The sequence below is a fragment of the Ambystoma mexicanum genome, chromosome 1p (genome assembly GCF_040938575.1).
Source record: "Ambystoma mexicanum isolate Mex_15411 chromosome 1p, UKY_AmexF1_1, whole genome shotgun sequence".
Lineage (NCBI taxonomy): Eukaryota > Metazoa > Chordata > Amphibia > Caudata > Ambystomatidae > Ambystoma > Ambystoma mexicanum.
The window spans coordinates 1,293,109,850-1,293,126,110 of NC_090921.1; the positions used below are offsets into that span (position 1 = coordinate 1,293,109,850).

Sequence of the window (16,261 nt, forward strand, 5' to 3'; positions counted from 1 at the left end):
GAAGAAGCACGTATTCTACCGATGGTCTGGGCCTAGACACTCAAGTCAAAGATTGTGAGGGTCCGCCGCCACATAATGACATCGGAAGGAGAAACACGAGGTGGAAGCGCTTATGCTCTGCCATAGGTGGAGGAAAAGAAAACATAACAACGGAGCCGATGCAGGAAGACAAATTGAAGGACAAAAAGCAGGATAAGGAAAAATCCCAGCGATGCTATGTGCGTCTGATCTCTCTACCTCATGGAGAAAGGGACTGAAGGCTGATGGGCTGGGTGGGGCTCAGGAAGGCGGGGCTAGAGCCATACAAGTGCTTGCACCATGTACAATTTAAAAAAGGACAATATTTTTGGATGCTACGGAATATCCCACAAGTGTGGAGGAAATTGGAGGGGATGAACGAGTGCTACTTTTCACCTCCTTTTCTGCCGCTATGTTTTCTATCCCATGCTGCGAGTTCTCTTACTAGTTTCTGTTTTAGTCTATGGCTCAGGATGTTGCTTGATCTCTTCGTGTTTATCTCTTGCTACAGATAACCCTGTCTCCAGTGCCGTGCATCAGTTTGCCTTGTCTCTGGCCCCTTAGTACACTTATCTGTGTGCCTTGGCAAGTGCGGCGTTTGGTTCAGTTACTTTCTTTCTAATACTATGGTGCTGCCGCCTTCTCTCTAACCTTTTTTAATAAAGCATGCTCCTGTCCAGCAAGCTTCTGCTCTAATTACCTTGCTAACTTACAGGGCGTGCTTCCTTTCTGCTGCCTGCGTCAGTATTTTTTATGCACGTTTGGTGGGTGTTTTATCGTTTCTTCACCTGTGCTTCTTAGCATTCCCTTGCATAGCAACTGGCTCCTCGTTTTCCTCTGTCTTGTGCACATGGCGTTCCTGGTACGCTATAATGGGACATTACATGTATTGCTGTTTTGGCAGAAACTAAGTATCCAGTGTCCGTTTTCTCCTGCGCCCCCTTTGGCTTGCTTAGTGTGTAGCAAGGTCGAGATGAAAAGTCAGCTCCATGAGGCTTTAAGAATGAAGGCAGCATCTGTCAGAGTAGGCTGCTCCGAGTCATTGAGCTTTCCAAGTCAAACATGTGCACATCTCTAGCGAGAATACACTGTTGAGTACATGATTCCCCTTTCCTACTTTTCCATTATTTCATTCTCAGGGACGTCATTTAGGGGTCACCAGAGGTCGCAACTGCGACCTCTGTGGTCTCCCTTGCGACCTCTAAAAAAAAAAAAGTTGTTCTTTTTTTTGTACTGCAAGCTCCTGGGCTGTGGCCAGCAGCATGTGGCTCTTTACTTCTGGAGTGGCTGTCTTTCTTGTTCAGGCCCCTTAAAAAAGAAGAAAAATAAGAACAGGAGTGCCACAAGTCTAACACTTTCAGCACTGACCCTAAATAAGAAAGAATAGGAATACCATATAATGTGACTTTCTGGAATTCTATACAATAATTGCTAGACTCATTAAAGGTTTATTTCAGGCACACTTCAGGGGGTGAGTCACTGTTTTAGTCTGTTCTTAAACACCTCAACTCAGCCTTTCATCCTTCTGAGTTCGATAAATGAGTACCAATACAGGTTGGGTGATAGTGGGTATATATTTTTTCTTTATAAAGCGCTTAGTGCTATATAATAACACATCATTATCATTTGGTCATTGATGTCTGCTTGCATTCATAGTAATTTGGTAGTATGGGCCTATACACACTGATCTTAATGATACATATGGCGATCTATTCTTGTATGAAATGTACATCACATTACACTTATATCGTAACCATATTTTTCGTAGTGTACAATGGTATGTGATGCCACTTCCTGTTTTGTCAACGGGTGAAAGGTGGTGTTCCATCGCTTCCCGCGATATCACTTCGGGGTGGGGTCAAAACATCCCTTCCTGTGATGTCATCAGGGGGGTCAAGGGTCGTGTGGTGTCACTTCCGCTACCCCTGGCATTTTGTTGAAATGACGTCCCTGTTCATTCTCCCTTTTTTCTCGTGTCTTCTTGCTCGGAACTTATGCTCCTTAGTACCTCATTTTCTTCTCTGTTCAAGGCTATTCACATTGCCAACCCACCCGCAACAGTTATGCCATTTACATGCCCTGCCCTGGTGCTGCCCCTTAATCTATATAGCAACAGATGTAGGCCATGCACATCAACAGAAAAACATTGACAGCAAGTGAGCAGAGCATGCGCAGAACAACGGGAGACGCAAGCTCAGCATACACGGCAGCATGGAACAGAGTGTGAGAAAGCAGAGCAAGGGGTGCAAGCATGCGGTGCTGGAGGGCAGCATGAACATGGAAAACAGGAGGCCCTGCGCATCAAGAGAGCACGCCCAAGAACGCAGCAGCGCAAACGCATGAACACACCAGAGTGTGCCCTCCGAGAGAGGCGGACGCAGCAAGACGAAAGAGAGTGTGCCGCTAGAGAGCAGTGTGTACATGGCAGGAGAGCACGTGGCACATAGGATGGCATCAATATTGGACCACTGTATGGGGAGCCATGCATGCCTTGGGCACTACCTACCTGTAGGCATCATCGAGCGGGAGTCCAACGGTGCTCATGACGTAGGCGATAGCTATGGCGGCAGACCTGGAGATGCCTGCCAGGCAGTGGACCAGCACCTTCCCATTCACCAGCTCCACTTTATCTGCAGGACACAAAGCAGCCGGGTCTCACTTTCCCGTCGTTCTTTCATCAGTACAAGCATGTCAACAAAGGGACCGAGCCTCAATGAAGCAAAATGGTATCCGGTGAAATTTTCGAAAACATATTTTCGAAATGCCATTTTGTTGAAAAAAAATTCAGAAAAAAACATTCCCAATGTATTCTTTTTTTAATGTTTTATTTTTGTTTCATTAATAAAAAAAAAGTGTCAATAAAAAAAACAGGGGGTTGGGGGAACCCCACCATTTCAAAAATTAAATAAAAAAAAAACATTCGAAAAACAGATGTCAGCAATTTTGTGTCGACAAAATGGCATTTCGAAAATGTGGCGTTCGAAAATGTCACTATAAACCAAGCTAAATATCTCATTGTGGGTCTATCCTGGGTAGTGCAGCTCACACGTGGCTAATTCCTAATGTATTAGACATTCATGAATGACTTTATAAATAGTCGAATGGTAATGGGTTTACTTTCATCAATGGAAGCCCAATTTTCCAAAACTGGCATCTCAACACTGTATCCCATCAGACTGCTGGCATGTGGCCTGGCCCTTCCAATGCAACGTCTCTTGGCCATTACTGAGTGTATTAAAAGAGCCCTTGGAGCACCCACTAATGAACTTTGAAACCTTTCACAAATTCTGGCATCACCCATGATTCGTGACTAGCCCATGACCTCTGCAATTATACATGAGCTTTTCTTTCCTACAAGAGCCCTACTCATGATCTCTGACATCACCCATGAATTCTATCATCCGTCCATCCATGAACTCTCACTTCAACATGAGCTTCATCATGAACTCTGACACACACACACACGTTATCTCTGACATCCCCAATCAACTCTAACATCCACACGTGAACTGTGACATCATGAGAAAAGTTGCCTCCCATAAAAAGGGCCAACGCCGGCGGCATAGTCTTCCCTCACATAGCCCCAAAACTACGGAACACCCTACCCAACACACTAAGAGCTGAACCTTCCTTAATAACCTTCTGCAAATCCTTCAAGACCACAATATTCACTTAACCGCGGGTCCCCCACTTTTCAAAACCACCCCTCCTACTACGACTAAACACACTGTTAGAAACGAATCTTACTGCATTCATATGTTAACTGCCATATTCTTTGTAACCCTAAGATGTTCTGTAAACACAATTATACCTTTGCAACTCTAAGATGTACTGTAAACATAATTACCAATGCAGCTAATAAACCTTCTTTGTAAATAGATAGGCATTCATGAAACAGCGCCACAATGTCCACGGGCTGATGTGCGCTTTAAACAAATACGAATAAATAAATAAATAAATAGCATGATCAGTGTCAATGGCGCTGTGCCATTGCACACACAGACATTCCACTGATATTCCATCCCATTGCAACGTTTTCATTGGCAACATAATTAAGCAATAGAACCCGAGGAGGAGGGTATTACCGGTCGGTTAAATGCCCCAGGGCGATAGTTCGAATCCTGAGCAAGCAAGGACTTTAACATAGCCACAGGAGCATTACCCAACCGGTAATGCCCCACTCTGAGGGTTCTAGTGCTATTAGGACCCCAGCACATCGTACCGGGGTACTTATAGCATTTTCGTTCGATTTGTGAAATGGTGGGAAACTGTTTTGCAACTCAGGAAAAAAAAAAGAAAATGGCCACAAGGGATCACTGAGAAGGGACTACCTGTAGTCCCTTCTCCCTTTCCATGGTGGCCATTAAAAAAATAGAAAAAAAGGTAAACAAACAAAATGGCCGCAATGGAACGGGGAGAAGGGACTACATGTAGTGCCTTCTCCCTTTCCATGTTGTCCAGGGAAGAAAAGAAAATAACTCTGTGGGCCTCACGCTCCCAACAGAGCGCAGCAGGTGAGTCTTTCCTGTCCACGTAACGACCTGGCGAGGGCCAATCAGATTGATTGTTACAATCTGATTGACCCTCGCCGGATACTAATAATATTTAACCCCCATTGCCAGTTGTACAGGGTCATCTATATCTCTGAACTTAAAATCATGAGTCTATTCATAGTCGCCACCTATCCTCCCAGTCAGCATTGCTTTTTCAGGCTTCCTAACTTCGACGACCAAGAGAAGGGGGTTGCTCCTTCTCCTACCAGGCGGCTGTGCAGTTGAAGAGGCTTCCCAGTAACATCAGGGATTCAGGTGATTATCTGGCATTTTGCAGAAAGTTTAACACTTGTCTTTATCAATCCCAGTTTGCCTAACCACAGTTCCTTGTTCTGTTGGTGGGTTTAGCGGCAACATCCCTCTTAACACTAGCCAAGAATGCTCCCGATGTCTAGACTGCCAGAGGCTAAACTAGAGGGCCGCCACATGCCCATGTCGCTATCACAAGTGCCTGGACTACTGAGCCATTGCCATCACCAGTGACTCTAGTACTGAACCTTTCTCGCATTTCTGGGGATGTATTGTGTGGCTCCTGGAGGCCCTACAACCTACTTTGAATATTAAGTTCTGTATTCTGGACCTGCATTGCAATTGTGGTTTATAATTACCATCCCTCACAAGTTCTAGCACAGTGAAGCCATGGCCTCGGCTGGGGCTGCATAAAGCTGTGTCTTCCTTTTTTATGAGCAGCGGAATATTGATGTTTTGGGAGGTCAGCCAGAGTGCATTCTGCCTCTACCACTTTCCTACTAGGCACTCGTAGTTTGTCCCTCCTATCCATACACTCTGACTTTCTTTTTTTTGTATTTATTTTTTTTTTTACAATTTTTGGTCTTAATACAAAAAAAGCACATCCACAGTCCACATTCCACATAAGCAATTCAATTAGATTGAAGGAATCTGGAAAATGGGGTGGGGGGCACCCAACACCCCAACCCCTCTCACCCACCACAAAGTATCATGAAACAACTTGTCTTCCAGGTTCCAACAGTGTTCCGCCAAACGTTGACATCACCCATGAACTGTGACTTCTCAAGAACTGTGACATCAGCGTAAACTCTACCTCATGAAGTCTGACATCACACATGAACTCTGATCGCACACATGATCTCTGTCACCAACTTTTAAATCTGAAATTACCCATGAACTCAGCGATCACCCATGAGTTCTTATATCCCCAATGAACTCTGATATTAATATGAACTCTCAGGTTGCCTGTGACTTTTGAAATAATCCATAATTTACTCTAGGATTGCCTGTAAAGCCTCTGGTGACCTTTAATCTCTGTGAATACCCATGAACTCTGTTTACTCTTGAAAACTATGGTCACTCATGACCTCTCTTGTTCCCAATAATCTCTGGAGTTCCTGTGCCCCCAATAGTTACCCATGGTTACACCTGAGGTTACTTAAAACATGTGTGAGAGGCAAGGGCCTCTATGGTTACCCGTTACATTCCCACAACCCAATGGCCTCCTTGCTTACCTAGGAACTCAATGATTCCTCACAGCTACTGTGATTATCAAAGCCCTCTGGTTACCTTTGCCTAATCGGGTCACCCATTATCACTGTAGTTACCCATGACCCATGTGGTTACCTATGAACTCTGTGGCAGGCTGTAACCAGGGCAGGATCTTGTCGCAGTAGCTGTCGTTGATGGGAATACGCAGAAAGTGGCTCTCGGGGACAAAGCTCGGCTTGGGGCAGCTGCAGCTGATGTTCAGAAGATGGGTGATGCCGTGCTGAGTGATCACTTCCTAGATGGAGCAAACAGAGAAGTGAATATCAACAATTGGTCGAACACATCAGCTCCATGACTTGTCTTATAAAATTAAGTCGATGACCACTCGCGATTTGACCAGACGTGACCAACAGAGGTCAGGGGTAGAGCCTAGAGAGATAGGGCTTGCCAGCATCAAAGTGTCCACTTACATCACACAACTTCACTGGCCAAGATGATGAGACAACTTGACAAGGAGACTCCCACCAAAGAATAGAAATGAGACCAGTATCACTGGTGAAGGGATGACTGGTCAGGGGAAGGCCAAACTTAGGCAAGGTGACAATTTATCAAAGAAAATGGCAAGTTGGATGACAACAAAACAGAGATCTAAGCATGTATCACGAGGGAGGTCACCAAGATGTGATCTAAATGGCACACAACATTCCATTGCTGGTGAAAATGACAATATTTTTTTCTGGAGTGGTTGGTTAAAGAATCATAGGTCAGGGTGGGGGATGAGAGTATCAGGAGACTGGCACTGCACATTTAGGTTGTAAAACCTGTGCTGCGATGTTGCCCGGGTCGAGATTTGGGGCAGTACAAAAATAATATTCTTTAAGGCCCGTGTTGTCCCATAACCTTCAACTCTGTCGTTTTGCTTCCAAGGCCAGCACGTTGCCCCTAAGCTATCCTTCTGAGACTACCTCACAGATGTAATTTAAATAAATACAGAAATAACACGCGTATGCTTGTATCAGGTTACTGTTTGCAGAAAAATATGAAACAATTATGGTTTCCCCAAACTATGAATAAGAAAACTCATCAAATTAGAAAAGTGTAACCTTTCTTAAAACAACAGGGCTATTATGTTCGAATACCAAATAGAGAAATGGCTCACTTATTCCTTCTACTTAAGAAGCATTTGGCAGGACTGTTTTTCTCCTTAATGCTCCAGGCAATCCTAAATCTCTAGCCAATAAGTAGACTATATATGCATTTTGAGTCCAGGATTAGTTGTAGATACTCCCATAGAGGGGCAAATAATTTTTGTTCCAAGATGGCATGCTTACAGACGAGGGATTAAGGGGCTACCCAGTGACAGACACTAGAAAAGCCAGGTGTTTACTTACACGTCTCAGAGCCTTTTGGGGATTTCCATTGGTGTTGTGAACTATTAGCCATTGAGTCTAACATGATGTATATAAAAAGAGAGGCAGTAAGAAACTGTTCTCAAAGCTGTAGGACCAAACGGTGCACAGTGGGGCATTGCATCACACTGCACACATTGCACAGTGGGGCATTGCATCACACTGCACACATTGCACAGATGGGCATTGCAGTAGCGGGCAAAGATGTAACAAAAAAGTGGGGCTTATGGTTTTCTGAGATGTCCCAAGACACAAGTACCACCAAATCTTTATCTTCTGGCGGTGTCCAGAAACAAGTCTTTCCTCAGCACAAACACTGCACCTGGATGCTGCTTCAAAAGTACATCTGTCCTCTACATGAAAGAGAGGGCTTTCTGCAGAGTAGTCTTGTGCAAAGAGGGGATGTTCACTCCCTCGTCATTCCTAAAGGGGTTCCCACTGGATGGCACTGAAAGGGGGTGCCACGCGATCTTGTCACGGACATCTTAGACAAAGGAGGGCTCTCAAGGAGGCAGCACCCATTGATTGGGAACACTCTGCTTCTAGCGGATGGCAATAGCTGTGACTCATGAAAAGCTTGTGCCCACAAGTTGGGATTTATCCTGCCTCTATGGTTAGGATGTTGGCAGGCCAACACTGGTCAATACACCATCCCGTACGTTCTGAGAAGCAGAGAAAAGCAACTTCAAGCTCCTTCATTATTCAACAGTTTCCAGTCATGAGTTGTCCCTTTTCTTGATGCAAAGACGGGGCATCACACAAGCAGACATTGAGTCCGCGTATGGCTACTCATGATACAGGGAGTTTTCTCAAAGAGGGAAGTCCCTCTGCCACACATTTGCATCTCAGTCAGACTTTACTGCAGATTCCAATGAAAAATAAGAACACCTCTGTCACAGATGGGGACTTTCCATAGAACACTCCCAGGCGTCAGCATGAAGGCAGCCCTGTGGGTTCGCCGATCAACAGAACAAAACGTGCATTTAATTGGGTGTGAAATGTTCTGTCGAAGTAGCCTGAGATGTCCTAAACTTATCTTTTGTACCTCGACAACTGTAGGGTTTAAGTTGACAAAGTACCTTTTTTTTCGCACATGCGGGGGCAGCACACTTCCTATTGCAAATTGGGCGCTCCTTGGCTTTCCAAGGTGAAGCAAACCTGCAAGTGTGAACAATTTTTTAATGGGACATTTTTATACACGGGGTCCCAGCCACCAAATGGTGTGGCCTGACCTTGACCACATGTAACAAAAACACAATCTGCTTCTTATGCCCCCCAGCTGCCAATGTGAAAGGTCTGACAAAGAGTAATTTACATCCCAAGTGACTTATTTTATACTGTACATGTATGAATTGTAATGTCAACATAAACTCATGTACGCTGTACATGAAATTGAATTACAAAAATAATGTCGCCACTGTGAAGATAATGGCAGCACCTGATCAAAACCATACACAAATATGAAAAATATCTAGAGGAACACAAATGAGTCTTAATCTGATCTCACACAGGACACCAGAATGAATCCCCGGCTCAGCCAGGACTAGCCTTGTGGGCATCAGAGTGCAAAAACACGCTGGATAGCACATCTGAGTTCATGTACACCACAGCCAGAGCATCAGAGTGCAAATACTGCCCAGTTCGCGCTCCAAAGCGCAGCTACAGACCAGAGAACTGTCCGACAGGGCCACAGAGGAGGGGTACTGCTGAACACAGCGTAAAAATGCAGGAATAGCCTGACCAGGGTACCAAAGTGCTGCAATAGCCTTGCCTGGGTACCACCGTGAAGTTGCATGCCGGTTATGGCACAAAGGTACCACCAGCTACTGTATACGAATGCTAAAGCAGCCAGGGCAGGAAGAGAGATACACAGGAACAGAGCGCACATGCAGCCCATTTGATGCATAAGAGTGCAGGTGCCGACCCTGGGATCATCCCTTTGCCTAAATGACCGATGTTGTTAGAGAAAGTTATTCCGTCGGCCATCATAATCAGAGATTCCTTTTCTTAAATGAGGGGGCCTCCTCATGATCCAGAGAAGCGTAACGCTGACCCAAAGAGGCATTGTGCTATTCTACAGAGGCACCCCCAGACCCAGAGATGAGGTCTACTGTACCAGAGAAGACTCACGCTGGCACTGAGAGGCGTAGTCCTGACCCACACAAACTGCTCTCTGACCAGAGAGAGACTTGTGAAGACCCAAAGTGGTCTCCCCTTTCCCTAACAGAGACCTGTTCTGATCCAAAAAGTCTCCTCCCTTCACTGACCCATAAAGGTGGTTCTTCCTTGCCCAGACTTCCTTCCAATCCGGAGAAGTCTCAACTGACCCACAGGGGCCCTGCGCTGTCCTAAAAGGAAGGCATGTTTGAGCCAACTCTGCCTCTTTCCTCTGTCTGCTTACATCAAAAGATCTCCAGTAATCATCACCCTGGAGTGAGGTGGCCATTGTGATGAAATGACTGTTTTTAAAGCAATGGTCCCCAGAGGACCTCCCAGGCAGTCCTCCTGTTCCCTGAAAGGAAAATAACAACCCTTCTCTGTGGGAACAAGGAAAGGGCTTCCTATGCTTGACCCAACAAGGCTGTTGTGGATACACCAAGCCCAGACAACTTAATACACACAGGCTCTGTCAAGAATGAGTCACTGTTCACCAAGCTGACAATAAATAACATCAAACACTTGCAGCTGTTTAATTGTGTAGTTTCAGTAGCCACCATGTTGAAACTAGACATGGCTTATATTTAGTTTTTAACAACTGCCACCAGTCTTCTGGGTTACACCATTATATGCTTTTGAACGAGAGGTTCATACAGTTAAAACCCCACCTCTGTTTGTCGGAACTCTGGGCCCCAGCAGCTGTGTTCAGATATGCACATGTGTCCTTTGAACCTGCCCTGCTACCACTGAGGGGTAGCTGCTAGGGATGTCAGAAGAAAGTCACAAGCTACATGTATACACTTGTGTATAGGCGCATTATAAATGCCATATCATATCATGTTTGCATTATGCTTTATGGCATGAATCATTGTGAAAGTGGGGTCTGACTAGCTGATCTCACTCTCAGAAACAGTACTACCAGCATTATTTTATTATTAAAAATCAAAAAGCGCAGGCTTCCCGGCCTATCATACTGTCATAGTGCAGAGGTCGGGAACATCAGTGTGGGTTCATGAAGTGGTTGGTGCATGTGTCAGACAGAGGTTTGTGCACATGGGAAAGAACTAGAGAGGCTTGGTAGTCTGATAGTGGCATGTGTGTGTTTGTGTCAAGGCAGAAAATATGTGCGTGTGACTGGTGCCGCTGTTTATGTCAGGCTCTATAAAATATAGTGACTCTAAAAGCCATGAAGCGTGAAATCCATTCTACGCCAGCCTGAAGGAAAACAAAAACCTGGGCAATCTAAGCACAAATAACATAACACATATACCAGTAGCCAAGGCAGCTACTAAGCGACAAAGGGTCTGATTCACAGAAGCATTTTATAATGGCGCAATCCCTCTGGAACATGCTCTGTGAATCAAGCTCAAAGTGTGGTCAGCATCAGCCTTTAGCCAGTGTCACACTACAGAGTGTCATTAAACACCAGGGGGCAGAATATCTGACATTTTCACTGCTGCTAAAAATGCAGGCCATGTTTAGATGATAGGGAACCCAGCAATCACGTGTTACCCCAATCTGTATTATTATTATTTTATTTTTTATTTGTGTAAGTTCCAAAATAGAACTTTACAAAAGAAAAGTTGTGTAAGTCTGTTACTTCTTGCACATGCTCAAGTTCCTGATATCATTTTCATGGTCTGTTCCAGAATTTTGACTGTGGCTAGTAGCCAAGGTGTTCGGTCGCCTCCAATCAGTCTATGCCACCATTTTTCTTTGTCCCACCAACGTTCCTCGACTAGAAAGTGGTCGAGGTGGGCAGATCTTATTTGCTGTTTTTTTGGGGAGGACAGCAGTAGGTGACGAAATGTTTCGATTTCTGAGTTACATAGGCAACACTTGTTTGTTTCAGAGAGACCTCTGATCTTGCGGATTTCGTTTGTTTCCAATAAATGTAGTCTTGGCCCAAGCAAAAAGTTACGAGCTGCTCTGCTAGGGAATTTTTTTAAGTATCTCATAGACTATTTGAGTTTGCAGAAAGTTTGGGGCAGCTGGTATAGCAGTTTGTTTGTAGCTGCTGAGTCTTGCATGTTGCTCCAGTCTAGGTCTTTCAATTTCTTGGTCACTCTGACTGGGTTGGTTATCAGATCTTCTTCGGAGCAAGCGACGGCAAGTAATAGGTCCTTGTTGTCGTTCTTCCATGACAATAGCATTTTGACCTTGTCTGCTTTCGCTTCTTTACCTAGGAGAGTGTATATTTCATGGCTCCCTTGAGTGATGCATTTTCGATATAGGAGTAGGGTGTTGATGTTAACTGTCGCAAAAAAGGATTGGAGACTGAGTTTGCGCCGTATCGCTGTGATAGACGTAGATTTGGGTAGTGACAAGGCAGTCTTCCAAAATTGGCCTTAAATGTGTATTATCTAAGAACCTTTGCATTAGGGCAAAAGAATCCGAGTTTTTTGGTACGTTTGCTGAATAACATAAAAGAAACGTGTTTACTACACTTCTGTTCATGTTCTGCATCAAACACAGTAAGTAAAACATCCAGCTTCATTTTTGCCCTAGTTAAAACATTTTAGAGAACACGTATTTGGGCTAAAGCTGCTATCTCCATCAAGCATGATCTAGGCAGCCAAACTGGTACAAAATGAATTTGCTGCATTTTCATGAGCAAGGGCAAAGCTTTGATAAACTGTCCCCCAGAAGGACATGATGACTTCAGAAACAGCTCTGCTGTTATCACGAGCTGGGTCAGTGGAGACAGCGGTAGTAAGAAGCCCCTTAGCCCTCCCCGGTGGCACCCTCATGGTCAGCTTGCAGTAGCGGGGCGGGCAACTCCTTACCTGATCCAAGGCGTCGCTCTGGGAACCCAGGTAGAGGTGGGGTAGGATGCGGGTTATGGACACCGCCGCGCTGGACAGGCAGGGCTGCGAGATGCTGGAGTGCAGGAGGCTGGAGGTGTGGCCTTCACACAGGCCTGGGAACAGAGGCGAGAATCCGGAAAAGCCACCTGTGGGGAGAGGAGGGACAGCTCTGAGGGGTGGGCGAGCTGGGAGATGAGGTACATCAAAGAGGGGAGGGTGCCTGCATACAGAAAGAGAGAGCAGGGACAGGAAGTCCACCTGAAAAAGTCACCAGGTAGGCGACTTTTTTTTCTTGACCCCAAGCATCCTTTGCCCAAATATTCTAGGAGCGGTGCCATTATATATTATTACCTACAATCCTAGAATATTTGTGGAAAGTGTGGGCGAATTTTTAGGGAAATGTCGCCACCTGACAGACATTATCACTGAGTACCACCATGGGGCAGCTGAAGGAGAAGGGGCAGCTCGTCATGAGGCACACAGAAGGAGGGATGGGACACCTCATAGGGGAGGGTAATCTCAGAGCTCCCCAACCCCCACAAGTCCCTGGAACGTTTGTCCAAGTCTCATGTGTCCTCCTGACTTTTGGACTCACTAAAGTTGTCTTTTAATTCGTGTTTCTTGCTTTGGTGCACCCATAGACTCGACTCTCCTTCCTGGGCTCACTGTCACCCTCACTGACTGTCTAGCCATCTGTGCTCTCTCTAAACACTATTATTCATAATTAAATGTTCTCTCCCACACATCCTTTTAGGACGAGGGCCTCATAAACTGTGCCATCCTGAATATGTTTGCATTATTAACAACCTGCACTCGACATACGTGGAGGCCCACTGCCCCACATATAAATGGAGACAGTCTATTATGCATAGTCCCTGCAAATACGTCTATATGTGAGTGTAAGTTTAAGTGCATGCTGGATTTACTGTGCAAGGTGCAAGCATAATATCAATTTTAAAATAATCTTGTAGCAATGACGATAGCGATGCCAATGGCCTTCCGTACTTAGCAGGCCCACTTAAAATTAAGCGCAATGAGGTTCCAAACGAGTCAAGCATTGTTGTTTCACTCTTTTGCGAGTGTCCGTGAGAAAGGCAGCTACACAAGCGCTGGACCCCAAGGCCTACTGCTCTTGTGGGCTTGACATACAACAGCAATATCCTGCCCTGCAAAGGCACTACACAAAAATATCATTTCATTTAAAAACGAATTGTTGAAATGATCGGATTTCAGCCGTACCAAAATTACGAACAGCCTAAAAAGGCAAACATTTCAACCATCCGGTTTTCATTATACAAACAAGGGAAGCAGGGGTCGCAAGGGTGTCCCCCACACCTTTGTTCGCTATAATGGAATTGGGGATGGCGGGGTGTCCCCCGCATTCAAAATAACAACGTTTTTTGAAAAAAGAGAGAAAAGGACCCTGCTGCGCTGGTTCCCATCCACGGAAGTGGAGGGAACTGGTGCTGCAGTGACTCGGTGGCACACAGCAAAGTGTGCCGCTAAAAGGTAAGGGTGTGGAGGGAGCAGGGTCTACAAAGTCCATTTGGCTGTGGGGTGCTTATTTCAAATATGAACACTTAGAATTGGACGTTTTCATCTTCGAAATTTTCATATTCAAAATAATAACATACATCCCCCTGGAAGGAGGAGTGGAATCTCCCTGATTGATTCACATCAAATGGTTATCTACACAGCATTCCCTCTCCTGGCCCTGACACTGTGCGCGCTTTTGTCCACTAACAGAGGAGCCGCAAGACGTGGATGGACTGCCCATGTACAGAGATAGCTCCTGGCAAAGCCTTTTCTAGTGGCGGGCGAACTAGGCAATGCTCAGGGGCACCATTGGGGGGCTTAATGGGGACAACCGGAAAAGCTCCCTCCTGGGAGAGCAGCATACTCTCACATTTTATCATTAACAGGCAGCGCCACTACATGGACAGAAGCATGGGACAATATTCAGCTCTTCCCATATAGCGACTTGGTGCTCAGTACCACTCTGGCTCCCACCACCAAATCCAACCACTGCTCCCAGCGCATTACGACCAACTCCCCTATCAACTGTGCCTCTAACACCATCACCTCTACTGCCTCTCCCAAGGTAGCCAAATCATGCAAAGCGCACATCACACCAGAGTCCTTACCCTCCCTCCCTCCCTCCCTTCTTCCCTCCCTCCCTCACTCCCTCCCTTCCTTCCTTCCTTCCTTCTTTCCTTCCTCCCTTCGTCCCTTCCTCGCTTCCTTCCTTCCTCCCTCCCGCCTTCCTTCCCTCCCTCCATCCCTACCACCCTCCCTCCCTCCCTTCCTCCCTTCCTTCCTCCCTCCCTCCCTCCTTCCTCCCTTCCTTCCTCCCTCCCTCCTTCCTTCCTCCCTCCATCCCTACCTCCCTCTCTCCATCCCTCCCTCCCTCCCTCCTTCTTTCCCTCCCTCCCTCCCTCCCTCCCTCGGAACGTGATAAACAGCCATCCCAGCAATCTGCTCACAGCCAATTACAACAGCAAGCTGAAGCTCACAGACACCTCTCTAAAGAGAGCACTAGTCAACGCCACATTTATTGCAGTGCATCCACTCAAAATGTTCAACCTTATTACGTCAAATGATCCGGATCTATTGACCATCACAGAAACATGGCTACACGCCGCCTCCGGACCCTCGCTGTCCATTGTTATACCGCCCGCTAACAGGGCACAGGCCTTGGCCATTGGCATGCTGCCACAGGTGACCCACAGAAGCTGCTGTCTCGGGAGGATAGCTCAGCGGCAACGGGCACTGCGTGGAAGCGAGAGGACACGAAGCAACACAGGTTCAATCCCCGGGTCTGCGTTTAGAAGCCTCTGGGTATTAAGTGCCTTCTAAATAATCTATTATATCATCTTCCAAGAGACTTACTTGGGGTTGCCTCTATTTCTTTTGATATGCAGGGGCGCATTTTCCATATACTGTTGTCATTCTAACAGAGCTCGACGGGGATACCCTGGTCCTAGGAGAGAGGCAGACACACACATCCATGCAGGCACAAACCCTCTCCCACTGCAAGCGCTGTCCTTGAGTGGGTATTCATCGCACTCTCACAATATGCCTCTACTTATCTCCCATGCACTGCCCGTGCCTCTGCGGTGTCTCCTTGGGGCTGCCCTTTCCTCATTCGGCTCATTAATACTTCATTGATGCAGGCCCTTCTGGCCGGGGCTCAGCCTCTCCATCCATTGAAACGCGAGCTCTTTTATCAAGTTCCCGCGCAGAGGAATCAATGGGACGCCGATGGAAGGTATTAATAGAGGAGCTCGTCAATGAGGCGGTGCCGCATATCTTCTACCCCCCCATCCTCCCTGCCCCTCGTGCTCTCCCGCTGGGATCCCGGTACTCCCCATCAGCGAAACATGGACCGTGCATCAACCATGACACGCGAGCACAGGCACATTTTGAAGAACAGTTGCAGAAGACCTGCTTCTGTAAACTAAAACGGTGCAACCAGAACACCACTGCCTGTGAAGGGACGCTGTCACCAAGAGGTTACATGGATGTTTGGTAGATACATTGCCGCATGCTACCCACCTCTGCCTCCTACCATAACTGGCATCACATCTTATCCCATAACTTAATACTTTGCACACATAAATAAATAAACAAACAAACAAACAAATAAATAAATAACAAGAAAGGCCGCAAACCATGGATGACATTAGAAGAATTGGCTCAGTTCACCATTCCCACGCAACCCACCGCAGTGAAACAAAACACCAGCCCACAGACCACCCCACACAATCAAAGCACTAAAACTTACCGTAAGAAGATATGTTTCTGCCTCATGCTACACCCAGCCATGGCCCAAAGATCTATGCGTCAAGAACACATG

The 16,261-nt window shown here is 46.2% G+C and overlaps 1 protein-coding gene across 2 annotated transcripts in view; it reads right to left on the minus strand.

Annotated features, from left to right (window-relative positions):
* The window catches only part of LOC138453093 (dual specificity protein phosphatase 8-like), a 51,592-nt gene that overhangs the window by 10,667 nt on the left and 24,664 nt on the right, over nucleotides 1-16,261 (minus strand). For both annotated transcript variants that reach the window (XM_069605605.1, XM_069605615.1), the window contains exons 4-6: nucleotides 12,385-12,551; nucleotides 6,168-6,327; nucleotides 2,525-2,648 (exon numbers count right to left, since the gene is read on the minus strand). In XM_069605605.1, coding sequence (XP_069461706.1) covers nucleotides 2,525-2,648; nucleotides 6,168-6,327; nucleotides 12,385-12,551 — 451 coding nt within the window. The remainder of the gene's footprint in view (nucleotides 1-2,524; nucleotides 2,649-6,167; nucleotides 6,328-12,384; nucleotides 12,552-16,261) is intronic.